This window comes from Pagrus pagrus, assembly GCF_965226575.1.
Source record: "Pagrus pagrus genome assembly, chromosome: 4".
NCBI lineage: Eukaryota > Metazoa > Chordata > Actinopteri > Spariformes > Sparidae > Pagrus > Pagrus pagrus.
The window spans coordinates 11,126,778-11,149,907 of NC_140188.1; the positions used below are offsets into that span (position 1 = coordinate 11,126,778).

Genomic DNA, 23,130 nt, shown 5'->3' on the forward strand with positions numbered 1-23,130 from the left:
TTTTTAGACCATTTTATTGAAAACACTTGTTTTACTGCAGTAAAGTATCTAAAGTATATACTTCTTCAATCACTATTTCCCTCTTAAAGAAGATTAGAAGTAGAGTAAATGTTAAAGTAAAAGAAAATGGATACACAGAAAGTACAATTTCAAAGTAACTGGGTATGTCCACATTATACTCCTCAAGGGAACTAATGTACACTATGTTATTGACAACTATAGTTACTTCTTACTTCTCATATTTTATACGAAACCTGTGATAAAGTACACTACGCAGCATTATATACAGAAGTTAAAACTAGGTCCAGCCAGCCAAAGCTGCTTATATATGTATACATCAGTAATTATAACCTAATATTATAATATATGCAAAAAAAGTGGGCCATTCCTGCATAATGAGCACAGAATGCTGGACTTTTGCTTGTAATTAGGGGTGTTGGGATATACTGGTATTGACAATAACCGTTATATTTAGGAATAAAATGAAGATATCATGTTAGTAATACACATATGATAATTATCATATGTGTGAATCATCCGGCAGATATCAGACCTTGTGAATCTTTTGTTTGTGTGCTTATCTGCTTCACTATTGCTTTTTTATCCGCACATTCTTCTTCTTCAAAATGTGGCACCCACATGACTCACAATGCAACTTAACCACTGGGTGACATCACTGGAGGTAATTTATCAGCTCATGTTTACCATCACTTGACCCAAAGATGACCTCAGTGGGAAATGTTTGTCTATTACATTTAGAAACATGGTTGTCATCCACTCCTTCTGTTGTATCTTAGTGGTCTGTATTTGCTGTTAACTTGAATTGGGGAAACATTTAGACATCTGTGTTTACGGTCCACTGTGTGAAATGCATCCAGAAACAATGCTGCACGTATTCGGTTCAATGTCCCTACACAAGCAAAATTCTGGAGGGATGAATCCTGGTAAAGTGTTGATAACTTTGACTCAGAATTCTCGTTATGTTAAAAAATTGTACTGTTTGCTTTCCACAAAAACAATAGTTTTAAATGGAAATAATTATATATAATCAATTTTTGATAATTTTAGGAAAGAACCATATCCACAAAGCCAACATTAGCCACTTAAACTCTTTATTTATAGTGTTTGAAAAGGAAACCAAGCAGTGGATTGAAAGTATTTCTGAATTAAAAAAATAAGAAAGCTGCAAAGACTTTTTTATTTGTGCTTCTTGTTTAATGTTTTATTTGAGAAATCCCCATGGCTCTGTTATTAACTTGTCTTTTTGATGTATTATGATTGTGTTTGTTTTGCTTTCCTTAGTAAAGACTGGAAAATGATTAAGTAAATGAATGAACAAATAAATAAATAAATAAATAAATAACATGCAGCTTCCTCTGCAGCCACAAAACGATGATACTACTTTTTTTTCACATGTGCAGTAGTAGGCTACTTCCCAAGACCTTTAAACACACTTTAATAAGGAAAACTCAAAGGAAAACTCAAAGATCACAGTAAAGATGTGTGTTTTTCGACTTTAAAACCCCATGACTTCCGGTTTGGAGCACCAGCCCAAAACACATTCCTCTTTTGCGTTTTATTTTGAAAACCTCCACCCGGAAGCAGTTGACCCAATGCAGATGGCGTACATCCTGATCGTTTGACAACACTCAACCGTCTTTTCCTACAGAAAACAAACATGTAAAATATATCCACACGGTCAGCATTGTGTCCATCACGACGCAGACTAGTTTGTAGCCAGTGTAGACTATTTATCGGAGACATTTAGGTCAGCAGAAGGAGAAAAAAAGAGAAACGGCTAATTTGCCGATGGACGTTTTATCGTGCGTTGTCGTTGCGCCGTCGTATCGCTATTTCGCTTCGTCGTTAGAAATGAGTACGGACATGTAGCTAATGTGGAGCTTTCTGTCAAATACCGTCGACTTTTTCAGGGGTTTATAGTGTGTTGTGTGCTCAGAGAGGGAACTGAGGTTGCACAACCTGCAGGCCTTACTGTGTGTGTGCGTGTGTGTATGTGTGTGTTTTCTACTTTGAGACATTAGCAGGGTTTGTTCGTGAGGGGTTGTGTGTTTTCTGTTTTTGTTTGTTTTTTTTTAGCTAACAAGTCAGAGTCACATCTAGATAAAGAGTTTACGTACGCAGCGTTACGATGAGTTTCTTCAGTTTTGGACAAAGTGCAGAAATTGATGTGGTCCTGAATGACGCTGAGACGAGGAAGAAGGCTGAACACAAGACTGAGGATGGGAAGAAAGATAAATATTTTCTTTTCTACGATGGCGAGACTGTCAGTGGGAAGGTGAACGTGACACTGAAGAGCCCAGGGAAGAGGCTGGAGCACCAGGGCATCAAAATTGAGTTTGTTGGCCAAATAGGTAGGTAGAAAACACAGTAACTCACACTGTTAACATGAATACATACAGTATGTCCACTGATGACTTCATACAGGACACAAACAGTCTAGTTCAGCTTCAAAAAGCCTTTTCAATTAGGGACTGTACACAAACACGAACATTATATCTCAAAACAATAGCAGGACACAACCCTAGATTATTAAATCCCCTTCAGTTGTTCATGGTAAAATTAATTGCAGCAGAGGATCCATAGATTAATAACATTGTGGGGCAAGTTGCTTTCAAAATGCGATATATTACATATTACTAATTAAAAAATTATTGACACGTTGATTTGTATAAAAACAAGAAAAAGGGAGATGACTGGTTGCTTTATGTAACACGATTTAGAGAACAATTGTGTCGGCCATCCAGGCACTCCAGATAAAGGAAAACGTATCAAGTGAGGAAGGAAAATCATTAAAAAGGCCAGTAGATGAGGACCACTAGCTCTTCATCAGGGCTACAAACAACAATGTTATTTTGTATGATGAAATAAAAAATTGGAAAGTAACATCAATATACCTATACAAGTGGTCATGAATGTTTATATTAGGTTGTAAAAAAGCCAAAAAAAGAGATATGCCATTGATTTTGAGTTACTAACGGGGAAACCGGTTAAACATCTTATTAAAAAAACAAAGAAAGAAAATCCTGAATAGTTTCAAACAACCTTCTGGGTTTTACAAATGAATCTGGGTAATATATTGTTGGGAAAAATGCATGGTCGGCCTGAGACGTTAATGTAGTAGTAATACATAAGAGCCACAAACTAGGACTAGAGTATATCTCATTATCTCAAAGTGTTAGAACATTTAAACAGGAATATTTTAATGGAATAATAATTTTCACATAATTAACAATCGTGCAAGTAGAAGAAAACAAAACTATGGCAAACATATGATTCGTCCTGTTTACCAAACTTTATTTTGAAGCACGAGCTGTCCGTTTATATCAGCCTACACATTTACATTTTTAGCATCTTACTTGACTGTAGTTCTGCTTTCCTTTTAAGATGCACAATGAGCTGCTGTAGAAAAGTGACAAACAACAAGCTCTCTGAAAGGATACTGATCAATCTTTAAAGACCCTGCCCTACTCTCCCAGCAGTTCAGACTACTGTCGCTTCAGTGAAAAGAAACAAAAAACCATATAACCCTTACCCTTTTATTGATCGCCCTCTCCTTTTATAATCTTCATACAGCCCCTTATGGGAAGACTCAGAAAATCTCTCTCTGTATATTTCAGATTTACCCAACAGGAGATTTAAAGACTTCAGATGTATTCATCTTATCACAGGTGTAACTATGATGCAAAGCCTTTATTTCACAACTCTTATGTTGCTTTTGTTGACGACGTCTTTCTTTTTTTTAGAGCTGTATTACGACAGAGGAAACCACCATGAGTTTGTGTCCCTGGTGAAAGATCTCGCAAGGCCGGGCGAAATAACTCAGTCACAGACCTTTGACTTTGAGTTCACTCATGTTGAAAAACCGTACGAGTCGTACACAGGCCAGAATGTCAAGCTAAGGTAAGTTTGATCATTGACTCCACTTTATAGGCGCTGAAATGATTGACAGTTATTTACATTTACTGTACAGTATAATGTGTAAAGGGTTAGATGTTCTCATGTGGAAACAGCGCTGTTTTCAGTCTTTGTTTCTTCTATTTGCAGATATTTTCTTCGTGCCACGGTGATCAGAAGACTAAATGACATCAGTAAAGAGATGGACATTGTTGTCCACACGTTGAGCACTTACCCTGAACTCAACTCCTCCATTAAAATGGAAGTTGGAATTGAGGATTGTCTCCACATTGAGTTCGAGTACAACAAATCCAAGTAAGAAACAAACCATTATTGCTTCATCTGTAGATATTTGTTTCAATGAACATATCTGAACTAACAATGAATTAATCTATATAATGTCCAAAAATAGAGACAAGCATCACAATGTCACAGAGACTGAAATGAGTTCTCCAGTTTGCTTTTTTGGTTGCCTGACCACTCAGGAAAGTGTTAAATACACATATAAGCATATCATTACATATAAAACAGAAACCAGAGAATGTTGTTTAATTTTTGCTTTTTAAATTATTTGATAAATAATTGTCGACTACTTTTCTCTTGATCATCATAGATTTTACTGCTGCAGCTGACAATTTTTTCATTCACTAATTGTTTTCTCTGTGAAATGTCAGCAACTTGTAGTTTGTTTTTGCCACTTTTGCTTGAATAACAATTAATTTATTATCAAAATAGTTGCCGATTTCATTCATAATAGAGTGATTTCATGCTGTCTAATGGAAAGTGTTGAGACGATGGAGAAACAATTAAATACTTTTGTATATGCTCAGATGCTAAACTTCTTCTTATTCACTGCCTTTATTCTTTTTATTTGGGTTTTCATCAGGTACCATCTGAAAGATGTGATTGTGGGGAAAATCTATTTCCTGCTGGTGAGGATTAAGATTAAGCACATGGAGATTGACATCATCAAACGTGAGACAACGGGCACCGGCCCGAGTGTGTACCATGAAAATGACACTATTGCCAAGTACGAGATCATGGACGGAGCTCCAGTCAGGGGTAAATTACACTCATTCATAATATCAGCCAGTTATTTTAATCTCAACGCATCTCTTTATTTAGACTAGATCAATGTTCTCCAATGTCACAATGTATTTCATATCTCAGGCGAGTCCATTCCCATCCGGTTATTTCTGGCCGGTTATGATCTGACTCCCACCATGCGAGACATCAACAAGAAGTTCTCTGTGCGCTACTACCTGAACCTGGTGCTGATCGACGAGGAGGAGAGACGCTATTTCAAACAACAGGTAGGCTACTGATAAAAGTCAGACTGGCCACTTGTCTGTGTGTATTACATCGATCTGAATATTCCACACACCGAGCAGTAATCAGAGTTAAGAAACATCCATGTAAATGTAATTTATTAACAGATACTGTGTTAATACAGTTATATTTCTGCAGCAAAAACCTGATTATTTGGCCATCTATAAAACTCCTGGCTGGGTTTCCTAAAGGTTTCCTTCACTTGTAATAGACCTGAGAGAGGAAGAGAAACATTCTATAGGAAAGTACATTAAAACATGAGAGCTACAGAAAGATGTTGTATGACAACAGATAAGTTTATTTGGAAACACATTTAGATTTGTCTTAAATTTAATTGGCTGTGGCATTCAGAGGCTGTAGTTGAACTAACGTCGGTCGGCAAACATACAGCATCAATTTTTGATAAATCACTTAATGTTTGAATCATTTTTCTAGGAAAAATGCCAAACATTTGCTGGTTCATGCCTCTCAGAGGCGATGATTAGCTGCTTTTCTCTCTTTTGCATCACTGGGAATATTTTTGGACTCCAAGTTGGAGAAAACAAGCAATTTGATTGGTGTTATTTAGGCTTTTTTGTTTTAGTTTTTTTTTTTCTGACATTTTATAGACTAAACAATTGATTAGCTTACCAAAAAAGTAACAAACTGATTAATAGATAATGTCATTAATTGTGAGTTCCAGCCCTAAACAGCATACTATCATGGTTTGTATACAGTACGTACTGTACACAGTTTGTATGTGATATGAAACTGGGACAAAGATTATTTGCTACAGACGTTTCTTAGCAGCACACATTTTACCACAGGAAAAGCCCAGGTTTTATTGATAATCTCTATAATGAGCAATACAATACAAAAATGACTGCTGAGATTGATCAGCTGAATTCACTGTACGAAAGATAACAGTAATCCGCTGTAGTTGACGATAGCATGTACACGTTTCTTGCCATTAACAGCCATCTTTTTCCCCACCCTGCGCAGGAAATCACACTGTGGAGGAAAGGCGACGTGGTGAGGAAGAGCATGTCCCATCAGGCCGCCATCGCCTCTCAGAGGTTCGAGGGCTCGGCGGCTTCGGAGAGCGCGCTGGAGCAGGCTGCGAAGGAGGAGAGCGGGTAGAGCCGCCCGCCTGCAGCCCCTCCAGTCCGCTCTTTCAAGACTCATCAGCGTCTGCGTTGGAGTGTCGGAGGTACCTGTCAACTGTACAACATCTGGTGAAGCAGCTGTGTTTTGTATTTGCATTTGTAGCCGCTGCTGGGAGGAAGAAGGGAGACCGACATACAGTACTACAGTATGTGAACAATGAAACAGTTTGCATGAGGCATTCAGAGTGGCTTCAGGCTGCTGGTCTTGTCCTTCCTCATTAATGCGTTCTTTTTTTTCTTTATGGGAATCAAACTAATCACCTGTCGCCGTGTCTACTGTGTAAAATCATTCATGTGAAATTCTTGGATTTTTAAGCCTTCTGTTGGTTACACTCTAATGCTTTTTCTGGATAAATTGATTTCTAATCTCTTAATTAACGCAACTGAAATGTCATGAACTTTCAACAAAATGTATCTCCAACATTCCACCTTAAATGAATGCATTCCTAACACTGTTGTAAGGTCAAGAAATCTGAGATAACTTTGCACTGCTATATCTTGCTGAACACATTTTCCTCTTTGTGTTTTCTCTCCGTTTGCACAACAAAAAAAAAGAAATGGTGGAAACTGGAATCTTTTTCCTTTTTTGAGCGAGAGGGCTTGAGTATTATCCCACACTTTTTTTCTTTCTTTTTTTTTTATCTGTAAATAAGACCAGCTAAAACCTTTAATCCTGTTCTCTGGTCCAGTGTGCGTGTGCGTGTGTGTACATTGATTATACAGTACACAGTGCCACAAAATGACCTTTCATGTTCATATGCTTTACCTCAGCATTCCAGTATTGTTAGGAAAGAGTGTTGTACTACGGTCTGATAGTATGAAGTCTTCTGTATCCTCTTTATTAGAGACTTGAAATTTGTGCCTACGTGTATCAAGCAAATGAGATCCTCCTGCCTCTAACATAATTTTAGTCTTTTAACCAGAGAAAAGTTACATTAGAACTATCTATCTTTTGCAAAATGCTAATCGATTCTTCCTTGTCCCCGAAAAGTTAAATAAATTGATGCCAAATGGATAAAAAAAACTCAGTCTTGTTGTATGGTTGTATTGTAGAGGTGAGTGTTTGTGACGGACATGATAAACCTGAAAGGACAAAATAATGAAAACACCACATGAAAAAAAGATAAAAATGGATGCATCATACTAATATATACATATGTGGCACCTTTGTAGAGCTGCAACGATTAGTCAAGTTACATTCCAACTATTAAATTATCTGCTATTTTAATTATCGATTAATAAGTTTGAGTAATTTTCTTTCAGAATTCTAGTTTGTTAAATGTGAATATGTTTTGGTTTCTTTACTCCTCTGACAGTAAAGTGAATATCTTTGGGTTGTGGACAAAACGAGACATTTGAAGAAGTCATCTTTCGGCTTTGGGAAACATTTTAAAGATCAAAAAACGAATTTATTATAATGCAAAATCGACGATGAAAATAATGGTTGAAACCCCACAGGTTTGAACAAGTAATGTAGTCAGTATTTTTTTTAAAAATTGATTTATGAAATATATATAGATCCTCAGAGTATTCGAGAGCAAAAGGCTGCGTTCCAATAGACCATACCATTTAGTATGCCAGAAAAAGCGTTATTTCTAAATACCTACTATGTCAAATGCAGGGTGCTAAAAATACCAGCAGGGCTCCAGGGCGCGACTATTTTTGTCGCACATGCACCCAAAAATCTGTCAAGTGTGACTAAACATTTAACATTTTCATTGGTCGCACCGTTGCACCTGACATTCATGTGGTCAGATTAAAAAAATAAATAACCTATAAAAATATTTTTAACAACAACCAGCAAATAGTTGCCTTTGAACAAATTAGATTCCTGTTTACAATCATTTACAAAACGTGTTAAGACATGAAACCTATATAAAAAAGAAAGGTGCACCAGTGCAACCGGTATAAAACATTAGTCTGGAGCTTTTCTGGTTATTCTGACTCTCAATCCTCTGCAGCAGAAGACCCGCCACATCGAGTGAGCTGCAGAGAGCACAGACACATTACAGCTCATTAGGTACGTTCCAGATCACATCACAATCCAAATGGCCATCCTCTGGACTTGCAGACTGTGACCTTGTGGACGTCAGTCATACAAACTGTAACGTGTTCACTGTCATCACGTCAAATCTGCGAGGGCTTGAGACTGCAAGGCCAATATAAGATACTGATAGACAGGCCTAAAGAGCACAATAATGAAATGCATTGTATTACTTCCAGAGCAGGGCTGCCCACAGCTGGCCCACCAGATGTTTCCAGTGAAACAAAAAATACTGATTAAAGGAATTATCATATGAATATGTGGTAAAAATGCTCTTCAAATATGTAGGTTCCCTAATTATTATCAGTTATTTTTTATAATCTGAACACAATAGGCGACTCTTTGAGCAGGACATGAATCAGTCAAGGAAACTCCTTGAAAATGTAATGAGCATTTTTTGTTTTTGAGTCATAAACACATGAGAGAAAATAATAAAGATCCGACTCAGAAATTGATTGCCAGATTGTTTCTTTTACTTTCTCTCAAGGCTTCCTCAACGTACCATTTAGCATCTCGACAAAACAAAACATTAAGTTCCAGTTAAGGCCCTCCAAAGGAAAAAGTTTGGTCACTTCTGCTCTATGGCTTATACGTCTATATTTCAGTATGGTGATGTGGGAGAATATTGTTTCTGGCCTACATGATTCAAGTAATGTTTAATAAAGTTGCATCCATAATCATGGATTAAGCCCAGTTCAACGTTACCAGTCTTTGAAGAAAAGGTGCTGGTGGTTGCAGGGGAAGGTTGGGATTCCAGTGTTCAATGCTGTTCTTGCTGTGCAAGGACGGATGAAAGTCGGCAGAGGAGGAAACAGTTCGCTCCTTTCCTTTGCAAGGATAGCAGCTCGGTGCTAACTTGCTTGGTGTTCCTCAGATTGTGAAGTTAGCTGGCAAGCTTTGCGTCGCAGCTGCTGGTGCTAACTGATCAGGAATACTGGCAGGACCTCGTGTCGCTGCAGTGAGGAGAAGTTCTTTGGGCCTGCTGCAAATGAAGCTTGCAGCTCTCTGCAGCTGTTAGGCCCAGAAGAAGAGATCTTGATGGCAGGCAGCCCCGTGGGGGGGAGATGGAGAGGAGCCCTTGAGGATAAGAAGTCGGAGGAGAAGAGAGGCTGGGAATGGGGAATTCTGGGAAACTGAGTTCAGTTCAGAGTCCATTTTGAAATCCACAACGAATGACTTCATCTGTGGGTCCCAACATAAGTTAATTTTGTTTGTGGATGATTGTTTAATCAAAGATTATATGTTTTGGGAATGCAAGTCATTTTCATAGCCTTTCACTGGTCTGTTTTTCTTTGTATTTTTAAACACCAGCACCGGGCCTTCATTCTAGTAGTAGGTATCTGGATTATTGTGAATTTCCTGGTTATTTGGCTCGTATTGACACTGTTGTCTTTAAAATACAGCATGCATTGAAATTGAGGACAAAAAAACTTTATTGTGCAGAAAATCTTGCACATCAAAACTCCACATCAAGTCCGGGGGAAGAGAGCAGGTTGAGAATATCTAGTGCTGCAAGAGACAAACACAGAAACAGACAGGGGGGTAAGACAAGTTGTATGTGGTGTTATAAGTAAATGCAGTGATGTGTGTGTGTGGATGTGTGTGTTTCACCTTGGCTTCCTGCTTCTGGACAGGCAGGCGGAGTTTAAACTCTGCTGGGAGCTCGTCCTCACAGTACAGTCTGTCTGAGAAATACACTCTCCTTATTCGACAGTTAGCGTGGATCTGAGAGGAAAACAGCAGGTCAGACATTAGCAACTGAAAGAGGATACAGTCAGAGTTGTAGCTGGTTTCTAACCTGTCTCTGTGCACTGACCTGTACACGCAGTGTCTCAAGGTAATTGGTTCCATAGGCCCTCCTGGTGAAGTCCAACAGGTTGAACTGAATCTGGTTCCAGCCGTCATCCAGCCTCACTGGCATGGTGCAGAGCAATGGATCCACTCGCGTCGTGCTTCGGTAGGTACTCAACCGAAACCGCCGCCGAATGCTTTTATCATCTAGCACCTTAAAGTTTAAAGATGGGAGAATATGTCCACTTTACTTGTTTATACCACCAAAACATGGAACAGGTCGGTATCTGTGAGAGTGAATATACCCTACCTCGACTTCAAAGGTGAAATACTTCTTCAGATTCTTGACGATCAGAACAAGAATGGGAAGCTTGATGCCGAGTGTCTTCTTGGGGCCTGCAGGACATGTTATGTAGGTGGTACTACAGAGACGAGAAGAGATGAGGGTGCTTTAATGAGTTGCCCTGAGCTGAAGAATCAGTTAAACAGACACAAACGCACCAGACGTTTGCCCCCTCGACCTCCAACACCTGGGAGCGGATGTCATCGTCTGTGACTCTCTCGATGTGACCGTTCCTCACCTGTGTACACACAGAAAATTATGTATATAAAGGCTGCGCAGTCAATCGAATTATAGTTAGTTAGCTTTAGCACGACCAGCTAAGGAAGCTTGATAAGCTTCATAGCATCCACTCTGAATCGCTGCTTACCTTTTCATCCCATACCTGGAGCGGTTTGCTGCCGATGCTGTAGAAAATAGACAAGAATCTGCTCTGAAATGTGTTTTTAAACATCTTCTCTGAGTTATGTTCGTCCACGATCGCTTTACACGCGTGTTTAGTACAATGCAGAGGTTAGCAACAGATTTAGTTAGTAAACACTGTTTACTTACTAAATCTGTTGCTAACCTCTGCATTATTTTGTGTTGCTAAGGAACGGAATATTTAAGCGGTTCCACGGTGGTTGTTTCTGATTGGCTGCTCGCAACCAATCAAGCCAATTAGAGGCAGATTAGGGCTCATTTTGTGGTTTTGACTAAATTAATCCCAATGACTATTATAAATGAGCTATTTTTTACAGGCACTCTGTAAAATGACATCACCAGCGATGCGACATAAATCAAAAGTCCCTTATTACTTTCATAAGAAACCAAGATGAATTCATCTGCTAGTAGTCAGGCGAGGTCTGTGCTACAGCAGTTTGTTTGACATTTTGACACACACTAAAACACACACACACACACACACACACATTGGAGTGGTGGCCATCTCTCTGGTTGTTTAATTCTATTAATTGTGGGTAATTGAATCACTGAAGTCTCCACCCCAAGCAGACCTGCAGAAAATGAGCTTGAGGCTACTTGTGGACTAGATGAGTTGTGGGTCTGGACATTTGTATGCAGCCATACTTTGAATTTCGCACTATGGTCTACGACGTGTATGTTATGACAAGTTGTATGTCCCAATTGTAGGCATGTAGTGTGCAACAGTACGGACTTTGTGAGGGCCGCTGCGGTACCGGTTCAAGATTTGTAATGCAGCTCAAGTGATTGTGCTGAAATACCTAATCATCTATTCGGTCATATCATAACAAATTAAAGAGTTTCACACTTTTTATCTTCCCACTCAGTCCCTCATCACAGGACAGCGGTGGACCTCGTTAGGAAAATTTATAGAGTGCAAAATATGAAGTAATTTGTATCTGGAGAAATTCGCATTAGGTGGCCGTCGCCCATTGTGAAGAATGGACTCTCTTGCTGCTACACACAAATTACAAATTGAATAATGGCATTAAAACAAGCTATCCTGAGGGCAAAGAGCAGCTCCTGTCAACATGACATTTGGTTTTGTATCTCGAGCCTGCAGTTTGAATGTTATGTATGTCTTGGCTGAAGTTGTCCCGTATCATTCACAGGTGCAGATTAAAAACTGGATGCGAGTCATAACTTAACAAAAATACATTTATTAATACTTAAGAACAAGAGGACAACACTACAGTACTGTAAAGGAGAGTGCTGCTTCTTGATTTCACCGTGTCAACAAGCATCAGCTGGTCCAAAATCCTCACAAAGGCTCTTTATCCTCCAAACTGAGGACAAAGTCAAACTCCTCTGCAGAGAAAAAGCACAACAACAACAACAAGCTTAATACCGAAAGAAGACACAACAACTCACAGGAACATGCTCCTCTGGCTGAACTTACCATCTGTTAAGGGTTGCACAGAAAGTCTGGCCCTTGTAAAAAGCGCCATGTCCTTCAGAGGTCCTCCTTTGGAGCGATGCTGCAGGTGGTACTTTTTCAGCTCGGACAAAGGAATAAAACGCTTCATCATCCTCTGATACTGGACGTCCACCTGAGAGAGAGGAAAACATCAGCCTTCATGCTTTAATGTCAGTAATTGTACTTATAAATCTCAGAATTAGCTTACCATGCTCCACTTGGGGTTGTCTGGTTTACTGCTTGGATCGAAATGGGCATCCTTCTTATCAAACTGAGTGTGGTCCACGTACGCTTCCTTCACGATCTGGAAAAAGGGAAATTCGGCTGGATATCAGGCCTGTCTGCAGCGTTGTTGAAATCATTAGACAGTCATCAGCTGGGAGAGTGTGGCTTACTTTCATGACTCCTGCTACACCCGGTTCCTTGCAGTTGCTGTGGTAAAAGAAAGCCAACTGCCCTTCTTTCATCACCCTCATAAAATTGCGCGCCTGGAGATGATAGATAATTCAGAGGAACATTCCCACAGAGAGAAAAGAGTCTGCACAAGGCTGCTGACAAAAAGCCTTCTCGGAGAGGTGTTGCGCTGGTGCCTTGTTTTAGGTATTCTCATTAGTTTTGTGGCTCCTACCTGATAATTGCGGACGCCATCCCAGCAGTCCGTCTGATCAGGCAGAGCCTTCAGATCCTCGATCCCGAACTGCAGAAAGAACCAGACGTGTCAGACAGATGAGCGCAGCCCACTCACATTTTCCAGTTTAACAACAGGCCGTGCTGATGAGGCCGTCGCTGCTCTGTACCTTCATATCAATGCCCTTTTCAAAGCGGCTCTCCGGCTCAGACTTCATCAGCCAGCGACTGTGCTGTGGAGGATCAGCTGACTCCGAGCTCTCCTTAGTTGCTCCTGTCGCTTTCCTTTTACCGCCAGCTGTTACTTTTGCAGAGGAGACTGCTTCACCGTCATCATCTTTGCCTGTGTTGTTGAGGGAACGATCGTCACTCATTACAATGTAACACACCAGACAAGATGTTTAATTTAATTTTGCTTACCTGAATTAGCAGCCCTCTTACTCACTCTGGCTCTTTTCTTTGGTGGCATCTCTCACAGACTGTAAAGACACAAGACATTACAAACCTTGAGATGGTATCAAATTGTCTCTTTGTGTGTATTACATTATTGGAGCAATACTACAAATTAATAAGCAGGTCCTCTTTTTTGTAAAATATATGCGTCAATTAACTGATATTTTTCTCTCTGGAAATAGTTTGAGTCATAGAAGACAAGGGAAACCAGATATAAAGACAGTTAATTGATCAACAAAATAGCTACTGATTAGTTTTCTGTTGATCGACTAATTGTAACAGCTCTACTTGACGTTAAAAAAATTATTAGACCGGCCCTTCAATAAATCCTCACAACATGTGGTTATAATGTTAAGTATTTGTTGAAACTTCTCAGAGGTGTTGATACAACTTTATGGTTATTTTGGATGGCGTAGTTTGTAGTGCTGTATTATTTTATTGTAAATGCAACATTTTAACCTTCACGAGAAGATTTGTTGCAGGACTGTTGGATTAGTTTTAGCACAACATGCACTTGATTGGATAATACAATCATAAATATCAACTAAATGAAGAAATTCAAACTTAGAATTTTAATATTTACAATATGAATGAGGTAAGATCAGAAATATATATTTTTTCCATAACTGATAAATAAGGAAAATAAGGTCCTCAGTACACTGTCTGAAGCTAGAAAGATGGCAGGGTCTGCCAAATATAAACAAAGTAAAACGGTATGAAAGTGTGTTGTCCTTTAAGGTCAGTTTGTTTATTCACAAGATAGTTTGTTTATTTAGTTTGTTTAGGCATAAAACAAATCAATGAAGATATTTCTCTTCTGATTAAAATGTCTTGCCCAAAACTACATAGTGCACCTTTAACTATGCCTGAATAACTAAAATGAAAATATACATGTGCCCCATTTTAATCTGACTGTGCTTTTTTTTCTCTTTTGCTTGTAAGCTTCAAAAAAATGGATCATTTTAAACTGGAGGAGCATGCTTCCTGTTCATCATCAGTCATGGATCACAGAGATTAGTTCAGAGCTTTAATGACTCTGCACAAATCTGGGCAACACGTGCAAACTGAACGTGCCTCGCACTTTAAAGTAAGACAGATTATAATGCAGCTGTGGTCAGCAGATAGCCTCTAAAACACTGGTAAACCTTACCTTTAGTTAACCAGAGCTGCAGGTGGGTGGTCAACCATCAAAACCCGCGGAAAAACCCACAGCACGTGACGTCGACAAACGTATAGGTGCGCTTGATTTAATCACCAGCCACTCCCGTTTGTCTTGTAACAGCTACTTCTCCGATGGTGACGTCGCACTAGCCCCGCTTCATGGCAGGGAAGCTGCTCTTTAACTGTGGTGGGGGCGATTAACACGACGTACATTTCCTCAAACAACCCTCTAGTTTTCTGCTTTTACGTGTTTTCTCCTATAATCTCGAAAAACAATGTTTAAAACACATCCTATAGTGCATACATCTCGACTGCGTCACAGTGTGGTGAGCTCATTACTGCCCCCTGTGGTCGGAGGGCAGGAAACACCTTGTGTGTTTTTTTTAAAAAAATGAACTTTATTGGACAACAATCAAATATACAAACACATCAGACATATACTTCATATAATGGCACAGAAAAATAAGACATTATAATAAATAATGACTGCAGATTGAATCTGCTTGGTGTTGTTAAGGTAGAAAAAAGATTATAAAAATAAAGAAAGAAGGAAGAAATAAAAGGTACATAACAACACATCATTCCTCCTTTAAAAGATGTTTGCTTTCAGTTGTGTTACTTTTTTAGTGTCAACAAGTGCCTCAGTGTTAATACTTTATTTAAATTTGCACAGGAAACCTGTAAAGTTAAGGGAAATTTTGGTATATTTACATGTGGCGGTACTGGCTGTAAATTGCCTACAGGCCAGCCCAACCTACATAAAAATATAAACAAAAAACATAACTAGGGGAATGCCCAAAGTCCACTACTAAGACAATAACCCCATAAATGAACAAATGCCTCTTTTGGGTACAATAAATAAATGCCTCTTCTACAGGCCCCAGGGAAATAAAATAGTAAACTGAAGGTGTAAAGTTTTAAAGGGTTCCCAAGAAAACAAAGTTTCCTCACTAAGGGCAGCCCAGAAACAAAATAGGGCCCAAATAGACCAGAGTCTTCTGGCTGGCAATCTAAGGGGAATGAGGCTCTTGGTAATTCAGGGAGCGATTCAGCATGGGCCAGGGGCAGATTCAGTATGAGGGTGAGAGCCACCGGCGTGCCATTTCCCACCTCTTTTAAGCCTTTCAAACAGGGTGTCGTCACACCCTGATTGGCTGGGAGGGAAAATCACCTAAACAAAGAATAATAGCAAGTCAAACAATTGGACTGCTACATACATTTGTGTTCATGAAATTTACCATAAATCATTAATAGGTTCACAATGTCACAAAGTCAATGTCATTTTTTTTGTTTGTTTGTTTTACATTTCTATACTCAATTTTGATATCATCATTAATTTAACACGCTATATCATTTTCTATTCAGGCCCGGAAAGTAACTGAGTGTGTACAGAAGTAATATAAATGTGTTAAAGATTCTGGTTCATCATAACAAAAGCTGCATTTATTGTCAGTGTCTAAAAAATGTAGAGAAATATAGATTTATTGGATATATATTGTGTAAAATGTTGATGTGTACTTCTTTAATGTTTTTATTAATAAATAATACTTGTATGACAATAAGCAGGACAGAAAAAACTTACTGGTGCATGATGGTTAATGAGAGTGTGGTGTTTTCCCTCCAATGGCCACAAGGGGCAGCAATGAGACCATTACGCACTCAACGTCGACTCAGCTCGAACTACATTTCCCAGCAGCACCAGCGGCTGCGTGACATAACTCAACACTGTGGAGGTAAACATGGCGGCGGTCGGACCTTTAGGAAGAATAGCCAGATTTGGCTCCAGCATCTGCAGGAACCATCATTTAATCTTTAACAGAAGCCCACAGAGACGAGGGATAGCTTCATGCATCGACCGTAAGTCACAGGAAACTTGAACTGTTAGCGTCAAGTTAATTTAACGTTTTTTAACGGTGTGTTGCTATAAAATCTGAAATGCACAGGTTGTAACTTTGTTAGCTAACAGACAGGTGTTGACTCTCAGTTTTAATCTCTTCAGCATCCAAACCAGCAGTGTTTTGACCTTAATTACAACCCATTCACTGCTTTAAAAATGTATTAAGATGTCCTAGCTTAGCTGTCATTGGTTAGTTTTGTTCCTCCTGCTCCTCCAGTCATGAGGCAGAGGGAGCTACACTCCCCTCTTTAACACCGCCCCTCCTCTGGGGTTGATGTAACTGGGAATTGTAGCAAACCTGAGTTGGGTAATTTCATACCTGAATTATTCAGTGTCTGCAGTCTGGATGCTTTCCTCAGCCTGCTTGTTTCCTGCTTTCAAAATGTCTTTTCAATTTGGGAAATTCAAAGACATCTGTAACCTTCAGGATGTCTCACTGTGACCTTATTATATTTGAAATAAGTCATTCAGATTACACCTGCATCTGTGCATGGTTGCATATCATTTCATCCATGTGTGTATGTTTTTCTTTTCGTCGACAGCTGCTCACGGACTCACAGATGAACAGAAGGAGTTTCAAAAAGTGGCCTTTGACTTTGCCGCCAATGAAATGGCTCCACACATGGCAGAGTGGGACCAAAAGGTATGTTAGTAAGCACATATTGTTAGTAAGACGATGTCAAAACTGACGACTAAAATCACACATCTTAAAGTGAAACTACAATTATTGCCATTTCTGCACCTTCATTATATATATATGTTGGTATATCTTTTTTCCTCCCCTAGGAAATGTTTCCTGTAGAGACGATGAGAAAGGCAGCCGAGTTGGGGTTCGGTGGGATTTATGTTCAGCCGGATGTCGGAGGGTCGGGTCTTTCTCGGCTGGACACATCGGTCATCTTTGAGGCCTTGTCCACGGGATGTGTCAGCACCACAGCTTACATCAGCATCCACAAGTATGAAACACTCATATGGCAAAAATGGCATGTTCATTTGAATAAAACGTGATGAAAAGATTAATTATTAGGTTGTTTTGTGAGTCTTTTTGTTTAGTTTAGATTAGAAAATCAGGCAATGGCACAAGTAATTAAATTTGCCATAATTTTGTGAGGCTGTTAGAATACCTTTGGTGACATTTTCAAAGTCCAAACAGGGATGTTTTTGCCAATTCATCATTACTAAAACTTTATTTTCATTGATTAATCTCCAAAAATCGATCCCTCCCCCGACTTTTCGAGATCCTTTTGGTACTTTCCTTTTTTGATCTTGTTAAAATCGGTAAATTACTTAAATTGTGAGCACCGACCACCATAACGGGGCTACTATAATGATAGCTACGACATATATTTTCTCTATTTCTGATTAATTTGCGGTATTTTTCTCTCTTTGCAGCATGTGTGCCTGGATGATCGACACCTTTGGTAATATTGAGCAGAGAGAGAAGTTCTGTCCCATCCTCTGTTCGATGGAAAAGTTTGCTTCCTATTGTCTCACTGAACCAGGTCAGTCTTTATCTGTAAAAGAAAAAAAAATCTATTTTTTTGTTGGTTATGTAAGTAATTTATCTTACACCCATGCTGTTGCTCTGTACATGTCTGGACTTAAGCTGAGGATCAACCACATTATTAACGTGATCTTTGAATTCAGGCAGCGGCAGTGATGCTGCTTCACTTCTGACCACTGCACAGCTGAAAGGCGACCATTACATCTTGAATGGTTCAAAGGTAATTTCAAACCTGTCTAAACTCACTATGTAACTGTTAACAGTCTCTTTAACAGTGAACCAGAAACATGTCTCATCTCTTCGTGACTTTTCAGGCCTTCATCAGCGGAGGAGGAGACACCGACGTCTATGTTGTCATGTGCAGAACTGGGGGAAAAGGCCCAAAAGGCATCTCCTGTTTGGTGGTGGAGAAGGGAACCCCAGGCCTCAGTTTTGGCAAGAAGGAAAAGAAGGTAGAGTCTCTTGCTGTTGGATTTATTCAATATGCTGTGTAGGTAGTGTTTGCAGGTCACCACTAGATGGCAGAATCGAGCCACAGTCACTCAGCGGGTTTCTCAATCTCTCCTTCAGGTGGGCTGGAACTCTCAGCCGACCAGAGCGGTGATATTTGAGGATTGTGCCGTTCCAGTGACCAATCGACTCGGTGCAGAAGGACAGGGATTCAGTATCGCCATGAAGGGCCTGAACGGAGGCAGGATCAATATTGGTGAGGAGGAAAACACTATCAAAGGAGTTACACCTCTATTATAAAACAGTCAATGACGCAGAGATATTTAATGTATTCTCATAGCAAGAGAACTTATTTGGCATCACCCTCTTATAATGGAAATTATAAAGTCAAAATACAGACTTTCTTTAGATGTCAGTGAGCAGACTTATTTGGAAATGGAGGCATATTGGCGACAGATTTGCATAATTAACAAGCTTTTTGTTAAACAATTGGAGTCTTGAGGTTAAAACATGAAGAATGAGTTTGAAAACTGACATTTTTCTTTTTCTAAATGAAAAGTGAACTAAAAAAAACACCCCCTTTAAATTCAGTACACTCAAAGGGTTTTGCTGCTGCAGTCTAATTCAGGCTGGTCTGACCAGAAGCTTATGATGGCTAATATTAGCAAACTTAATTGCTGTATAATTGTCATTAGAGTCAGTTCAGCAGTGTGACTGTTTTCTCATGTAGTGTGCTGCTTTTCTACTTCTGACTGACTGTTTTAACATTGGCTGATGTCAGTGATGGAAGGTAACTAAGTACATTTACTCAAGCACTGTACTTAAATGTATTTTTTTAGGTATTGGTGCTTGAGTATTTACATTAATACATTTAGTATCAGACACTTTTATTTAAAATACTGCTTGTATGAATGATTTTCACTTACACCAAAGTAATATCTTAACATCATAATTTTACTTTTACTCAAGTATGAGTTCTGGGTAGTTTTTGCAACACTGGCTGTTGTGCAGAGAAAGTTACCTACTTTTAAGTTACATAGTTTTTATGTTAACACTCTGCCGACAGCATCCTGTTCTCTCGGGGCGGCCCATGCCTGCGTACAACTAGCGAGGGACCATCTGTTGGTGCGAAAGCAGTTTGGAGAGACGCTCTCCAACAACCAGGTAGGTGGCTTATATTTTTTACAGTCTTTTCATGCAAGGATCCAGGTATTTAAATGCTGGTCCTGCCAGTGAAAAGGTTGTCTTGAATTCCTTCTCTCCCTGTCTTTGTTGTGTGTAGTTTCTTCAGTTCAAACTGGCAGAAATGGCCACCAGGTTGGTTGCATCTCGTCTTTTGGTGCGTGAGGCGGCGACGGCACTGCAGGAGAACCGGTCTGATGCAGTTTCTCTCTGCTCCATGGCCAAGCTCTTTGCCACAGACGAGTGCTTTGATGTGAGTAATACTCAGTAAAATAGCATTACTTATTTTCACTAAAATGTTTTTCAATTTTTCACCATTGTTGCCTGTTTTTATTCAGATCTGCAACCAGGCTCTTCAGATGCACGGGGGCTACGGTTACCTCAAAGACTACGCAGTGCAGCAGTTTGTCCGAGACATCAGAGTACATCAGATCCTAGAGGGTGAGCTTAGATAACAGTGACCTTATTCTGTATATCTTTTCATATCAGATTTGAATATGATTAATTTCCTTACATTTAAGAGGGTCGTCATGCTATGGTTTTGTTTCTTTGTTTTCCCTAAAGGCACAAACGAGGTGATGAGGATGATCATTTCCAGAAATCTGCTGACAGAGTCGTGATAAATCTTTTCTGCTGGATCTTCAATGACGTCAGTTGTGGCCATATTTTTATGGTCTTCATCTCTGGTTTGTTACTGTGTGACTGGGTTCCTGAAATGCCCTCATCATAGGTCTTCTAAAGGTCACTGGAGGATTTGGGGTAAACCAGGAAAGGAAATAAAAGGTTTTTGTAGGATAATATTGGGTCACTGGTTCACTGGTGGCAAGGCTTTAGGAGAGGCGATGTGATTCATCAGTCTGTCGTCAAACTCTTGTCAGATTGAAATATCTCGGCTACAAGGGCACAGATTCACAATAAAATGTGTTGTTAAAAAAGGATTAACCCAACAAATATTGACTGAATTTCAGGCTACTCTTTGAGATAAATGCTAATAAAGCATGTCAAAATGCCAACATTAGCATTCAGCTCAAAGCACAGCTGAATGTAAGTATAATTAAAGTAGACAACGAACGTTTTATTTAAGTACAGAATGCAGCTGATGAGCGCTGACAATGTCTGTCAAAATCTAATAATGTTCACGAGCCATATGTCAGCCTTGAGTCATATCTTAGCTTCTGTACACAGGATCAAGAGTCTACTGCCGTGCTAGCAACTCTTAAAGGCTATGTGTAGGCACAATGGTGCATTGAGTAATATTGTAACATGCAGATGTTTAGCAGATGTGTTTAGCATCTTAGTTTAGCTTGTTAGCATACCAACATTTGACCTAGAGTCGTGCTGCTAGCATTGATCCAAACATCTTTTGATTTTCCTAATTAATAAATCACAACATCTCTCCTGATTTTGCCTCAAAAAGTTTTGTTTCCAGTGAAGCTGCTCGTGTGGATATAGATTTAGTTTTGTTTTTCTATGAAAAGCTGCTCTGTTAAACAGTTTCAATTTGTGAAAAGAGGTCTGGATGATTTCTTCCATATTATGTTTAAATGATTTAACACCAGCTCCAGTGTTATTTAAAAGGTATAGTCATTCTACTGTAGATCACACATCTGTATCACATGCAGTGTCAACATCTGTCCTTGAAGTGGCCTTTTAGATCTTATTTATCCTCATGGTTACTGTATTGTGCTGTATTGGTACCCCATTGTGTGCAAATACATGGTTGGTGTAGTTTGGGTTGAAATGTCACTTTGCAGATTATATTTGCTGATCACACTCCGAATAAAAATTGTTTTTTTGCACTCTATTGTGAGCCATTATTTACATTTCATATGAATTGTTTGTATGAGGAATGATTTTATGTCAGTCACACTAAAACCAAACACTCCAGAACACTTTATTGAAAAAAGTCAACAATCAAAAACTGCATTAAAAGTGCTACATGTAGCCCGTCAGCATGGACACATCACAGCCACATCGTTTGCAGACTTTAGTGTACTTACAGGAAAACAACCAAGACCATCAGCGACCCGACTCAGCTGACGACTTCGCATGTTTGCAGTAATTATAATCATACAAAAGCACCTGTGAACAAAATAGTCAGAAACCACCAACTTCAATAATGCTGTACTCACTATTTTGGTTACATTCCATCTACCATAACAGGCAATAAACTCATAAAGTACGTTCTCGGAGCAGACGTCAGCGTCATGAAACCATACTGAAAAAAAAAAAACCCTCACGTGAACACAAGTAAATGTGGGTCAAACAAAGCGAGACATTTGAAAGATAAAATACCTGAATTGTGACGTTGCTGGCTTTTTGCTCTGAACTAGTGCAGTTAGCCTGAGAGAAGTGACTGAAAAGTGAACCTCACACAGCCGCCGGTAGTGAAATACAAATTAAATTATAAAAATGTGTTTATATTTGCTTTATTCATATATTATACAAATGTAGCCAAAACTTTTTATTTTGCAAGAACTGCAAAACTCTACGCAAACCGAACTGCTCATTATGATTTACAGTGTCCAGACACACTGCATTAAAGGGACAGTTCACCCCAAAAACAGAAATGTAAATATTTGTCCTTTTACCTGTGGAGCTATTTATCCATCTGGGTAATTTTGGCGTGAATCGCAGAGCTTTTAGAGATTTCTGCCTTCTCTGGAGTATAATGGAGCTAGATGACACTCAACAGAAATGACCCGATTACTCAAGATAATCCACAGACCTCGTTGTGAACAATTTCATGTCAGAACAATTTTCTTTCTGCAGGTTTTCCCAAACATAGACTTCACTTGGGGGTTATTCTTAGGACCCAATTTTGAATTTCTTACCTTTTATCCATCCACTAAGGATTAACCAGTGGACAATCTCCCCTCACTCTACGACCTTTGCACAGGCTTTGCAGAGAGAATTGCATTAAGGTGGACGATTAAAGCAACACTATGTAGGCAAACCTTACAGCGATTCTGGAGAAAGGTAGTTGATTTTTGTCCTCAGGTTAGTCATTCTGCATGCATCTGCTTGTGGAAGTGAGGCTAGCTAACTAGGTTAACTAATGTTACAACTCAGCTGAAGAGGACGTCATCAATCCTCTCGTCCATGTGTTCAAAAATGTACCCCAAAGTCATACTTGAGATACCGTGTTAAAATGTCATTTTTGTAAAAGTGAAAGTCACTAATATGAATAGTACTTAAGTAAAAGTTTTGAAGTAGTTGACTTTACATGTACTTAAGTATCAAAAGTACAAATAAAAGTAAATCAAACATGTATTTACATGTACAGCTTGCTGTATACTATGGGTCAACCGATGATTGGATCTGACATTCATCATATTTCTGATTATCAGAATCAGTGTGGTTTTTTTGTAATCCTATCATTAATAATAATAATTAAAATTTGTGCTGTATAT

General features: G+C 39.1%; 4 protein-coding genes across 4 annotated transcripts; 2 read left to right on the forward strand and 2 right to left on the reverse strand.

Moving 5' to 3' along the window:
• The first annotated feature begins 1,587 nt into the window (after positions 1-1,587).
• On the forward strand, positions 1,588-8,962 carry vps26b (VPS26, retromer complex component B). The gene is made up of 6 exons (XM_084351907.1): positions 1,588-2,372; positions 3,765-3,921; positions 4,066-4,230; positions 4,802-4,977; positions 5,086-5,228; positions 6,226-8,962. Exons 1-6 carry the CDS (start codon positions 2,150-2,152, stop codon positions 6,361-6,363), a joined length of 1,002 nt encoding a protein of 333 aa, XP_084208033.1. The 5' UTR covers positions 1,588-2,149; the 3' UTR covers positions 6,364-8,962.
• Positions 8,963-9,848: 886 nt separating this feature from the next.
• On the reverse strand, positions 9,849-11,108 carry LOC311256662 (cilia- and flagella-associated protein 20-like). The gene is made up of 5 exons (XM_084351908.1): positions 10,935-11,108; positions 10,726-10,805; positions 10,535-10,646; positions 10,250-10,438; positions 9,849-10,158 (listed from the first exon to the last, which is right to left on the reverse strand). Exons 1-5 carry the CDS (start codon positions 11,016-11,018, stop codon positions 9,937-9,939), a joined length of 687 nt encoding a protein of 228 aa, XP_084208034.1. The 5' UTR covers positions 11,019-11,108; the 3' UTR covers positions 9,849-9,936.
• A 1,058-nt stretch (positions 11,109-12,166) lies between these two features.
• Positions 12,167-14,937, reverse strand: thyn1 (thymocyte nuclear protein 1). The gene is made up of 8 exons (XM_084350670.1): positions 14,674-14,937; positions 13,491-13,549; positions 13,241-13,413; positions 13,072-13,140; positions 12,839-12,931; positions 12,652-12,747; positions 12,426-12,576; positions 12,167-12,334 (listed from the first exon to the last, which is right to left on the reverse strand). Exons 2-8 carry the CDS (start codon positions 13,537-13,539, stop codon positions 12,288-12,290), a joined length of 678 nt encoding a protein of 225 aa, XP_084206796.1. The 5' UTR covers positions 13,540-13,549; positions 14,674-14,937; the 3' UTR covers positions 12,167-12,287.
• A 1,450-nt stretch (positions 14,938-16,387) lies between these two features.
• On the forward strand, positions 16,388-21,519 carry acad8 (acyl-CoA dehydrogenase family, member 8). Its single transcript, XM_084350776.1, has 11 exons — positions 16,388-16,541; positions 17,124-17,224; positions 17,368-17,537; positions 17,974-18,083; positions 18,229-18,305; positions 18,400-18,537; positions 18,656-18,791; positions 19,602-19,699; positions 19,818-19,970; positions 20,056-20,158; positions 20,282-21,519. Exons 1-11 carry the CDS (start codon positions 16,424-16,426, stop codon positions 20,335-20,337), a joined length of 1,260 nt encoding a protein of 419 aa, XP_084206902.1. The 5' UTR covers positions 16,388-16,423; the 3' UTR covers positions 20,338-21,519.
• Positions 21,520-23,130: the final 1,611 nt, after the last annotated feature.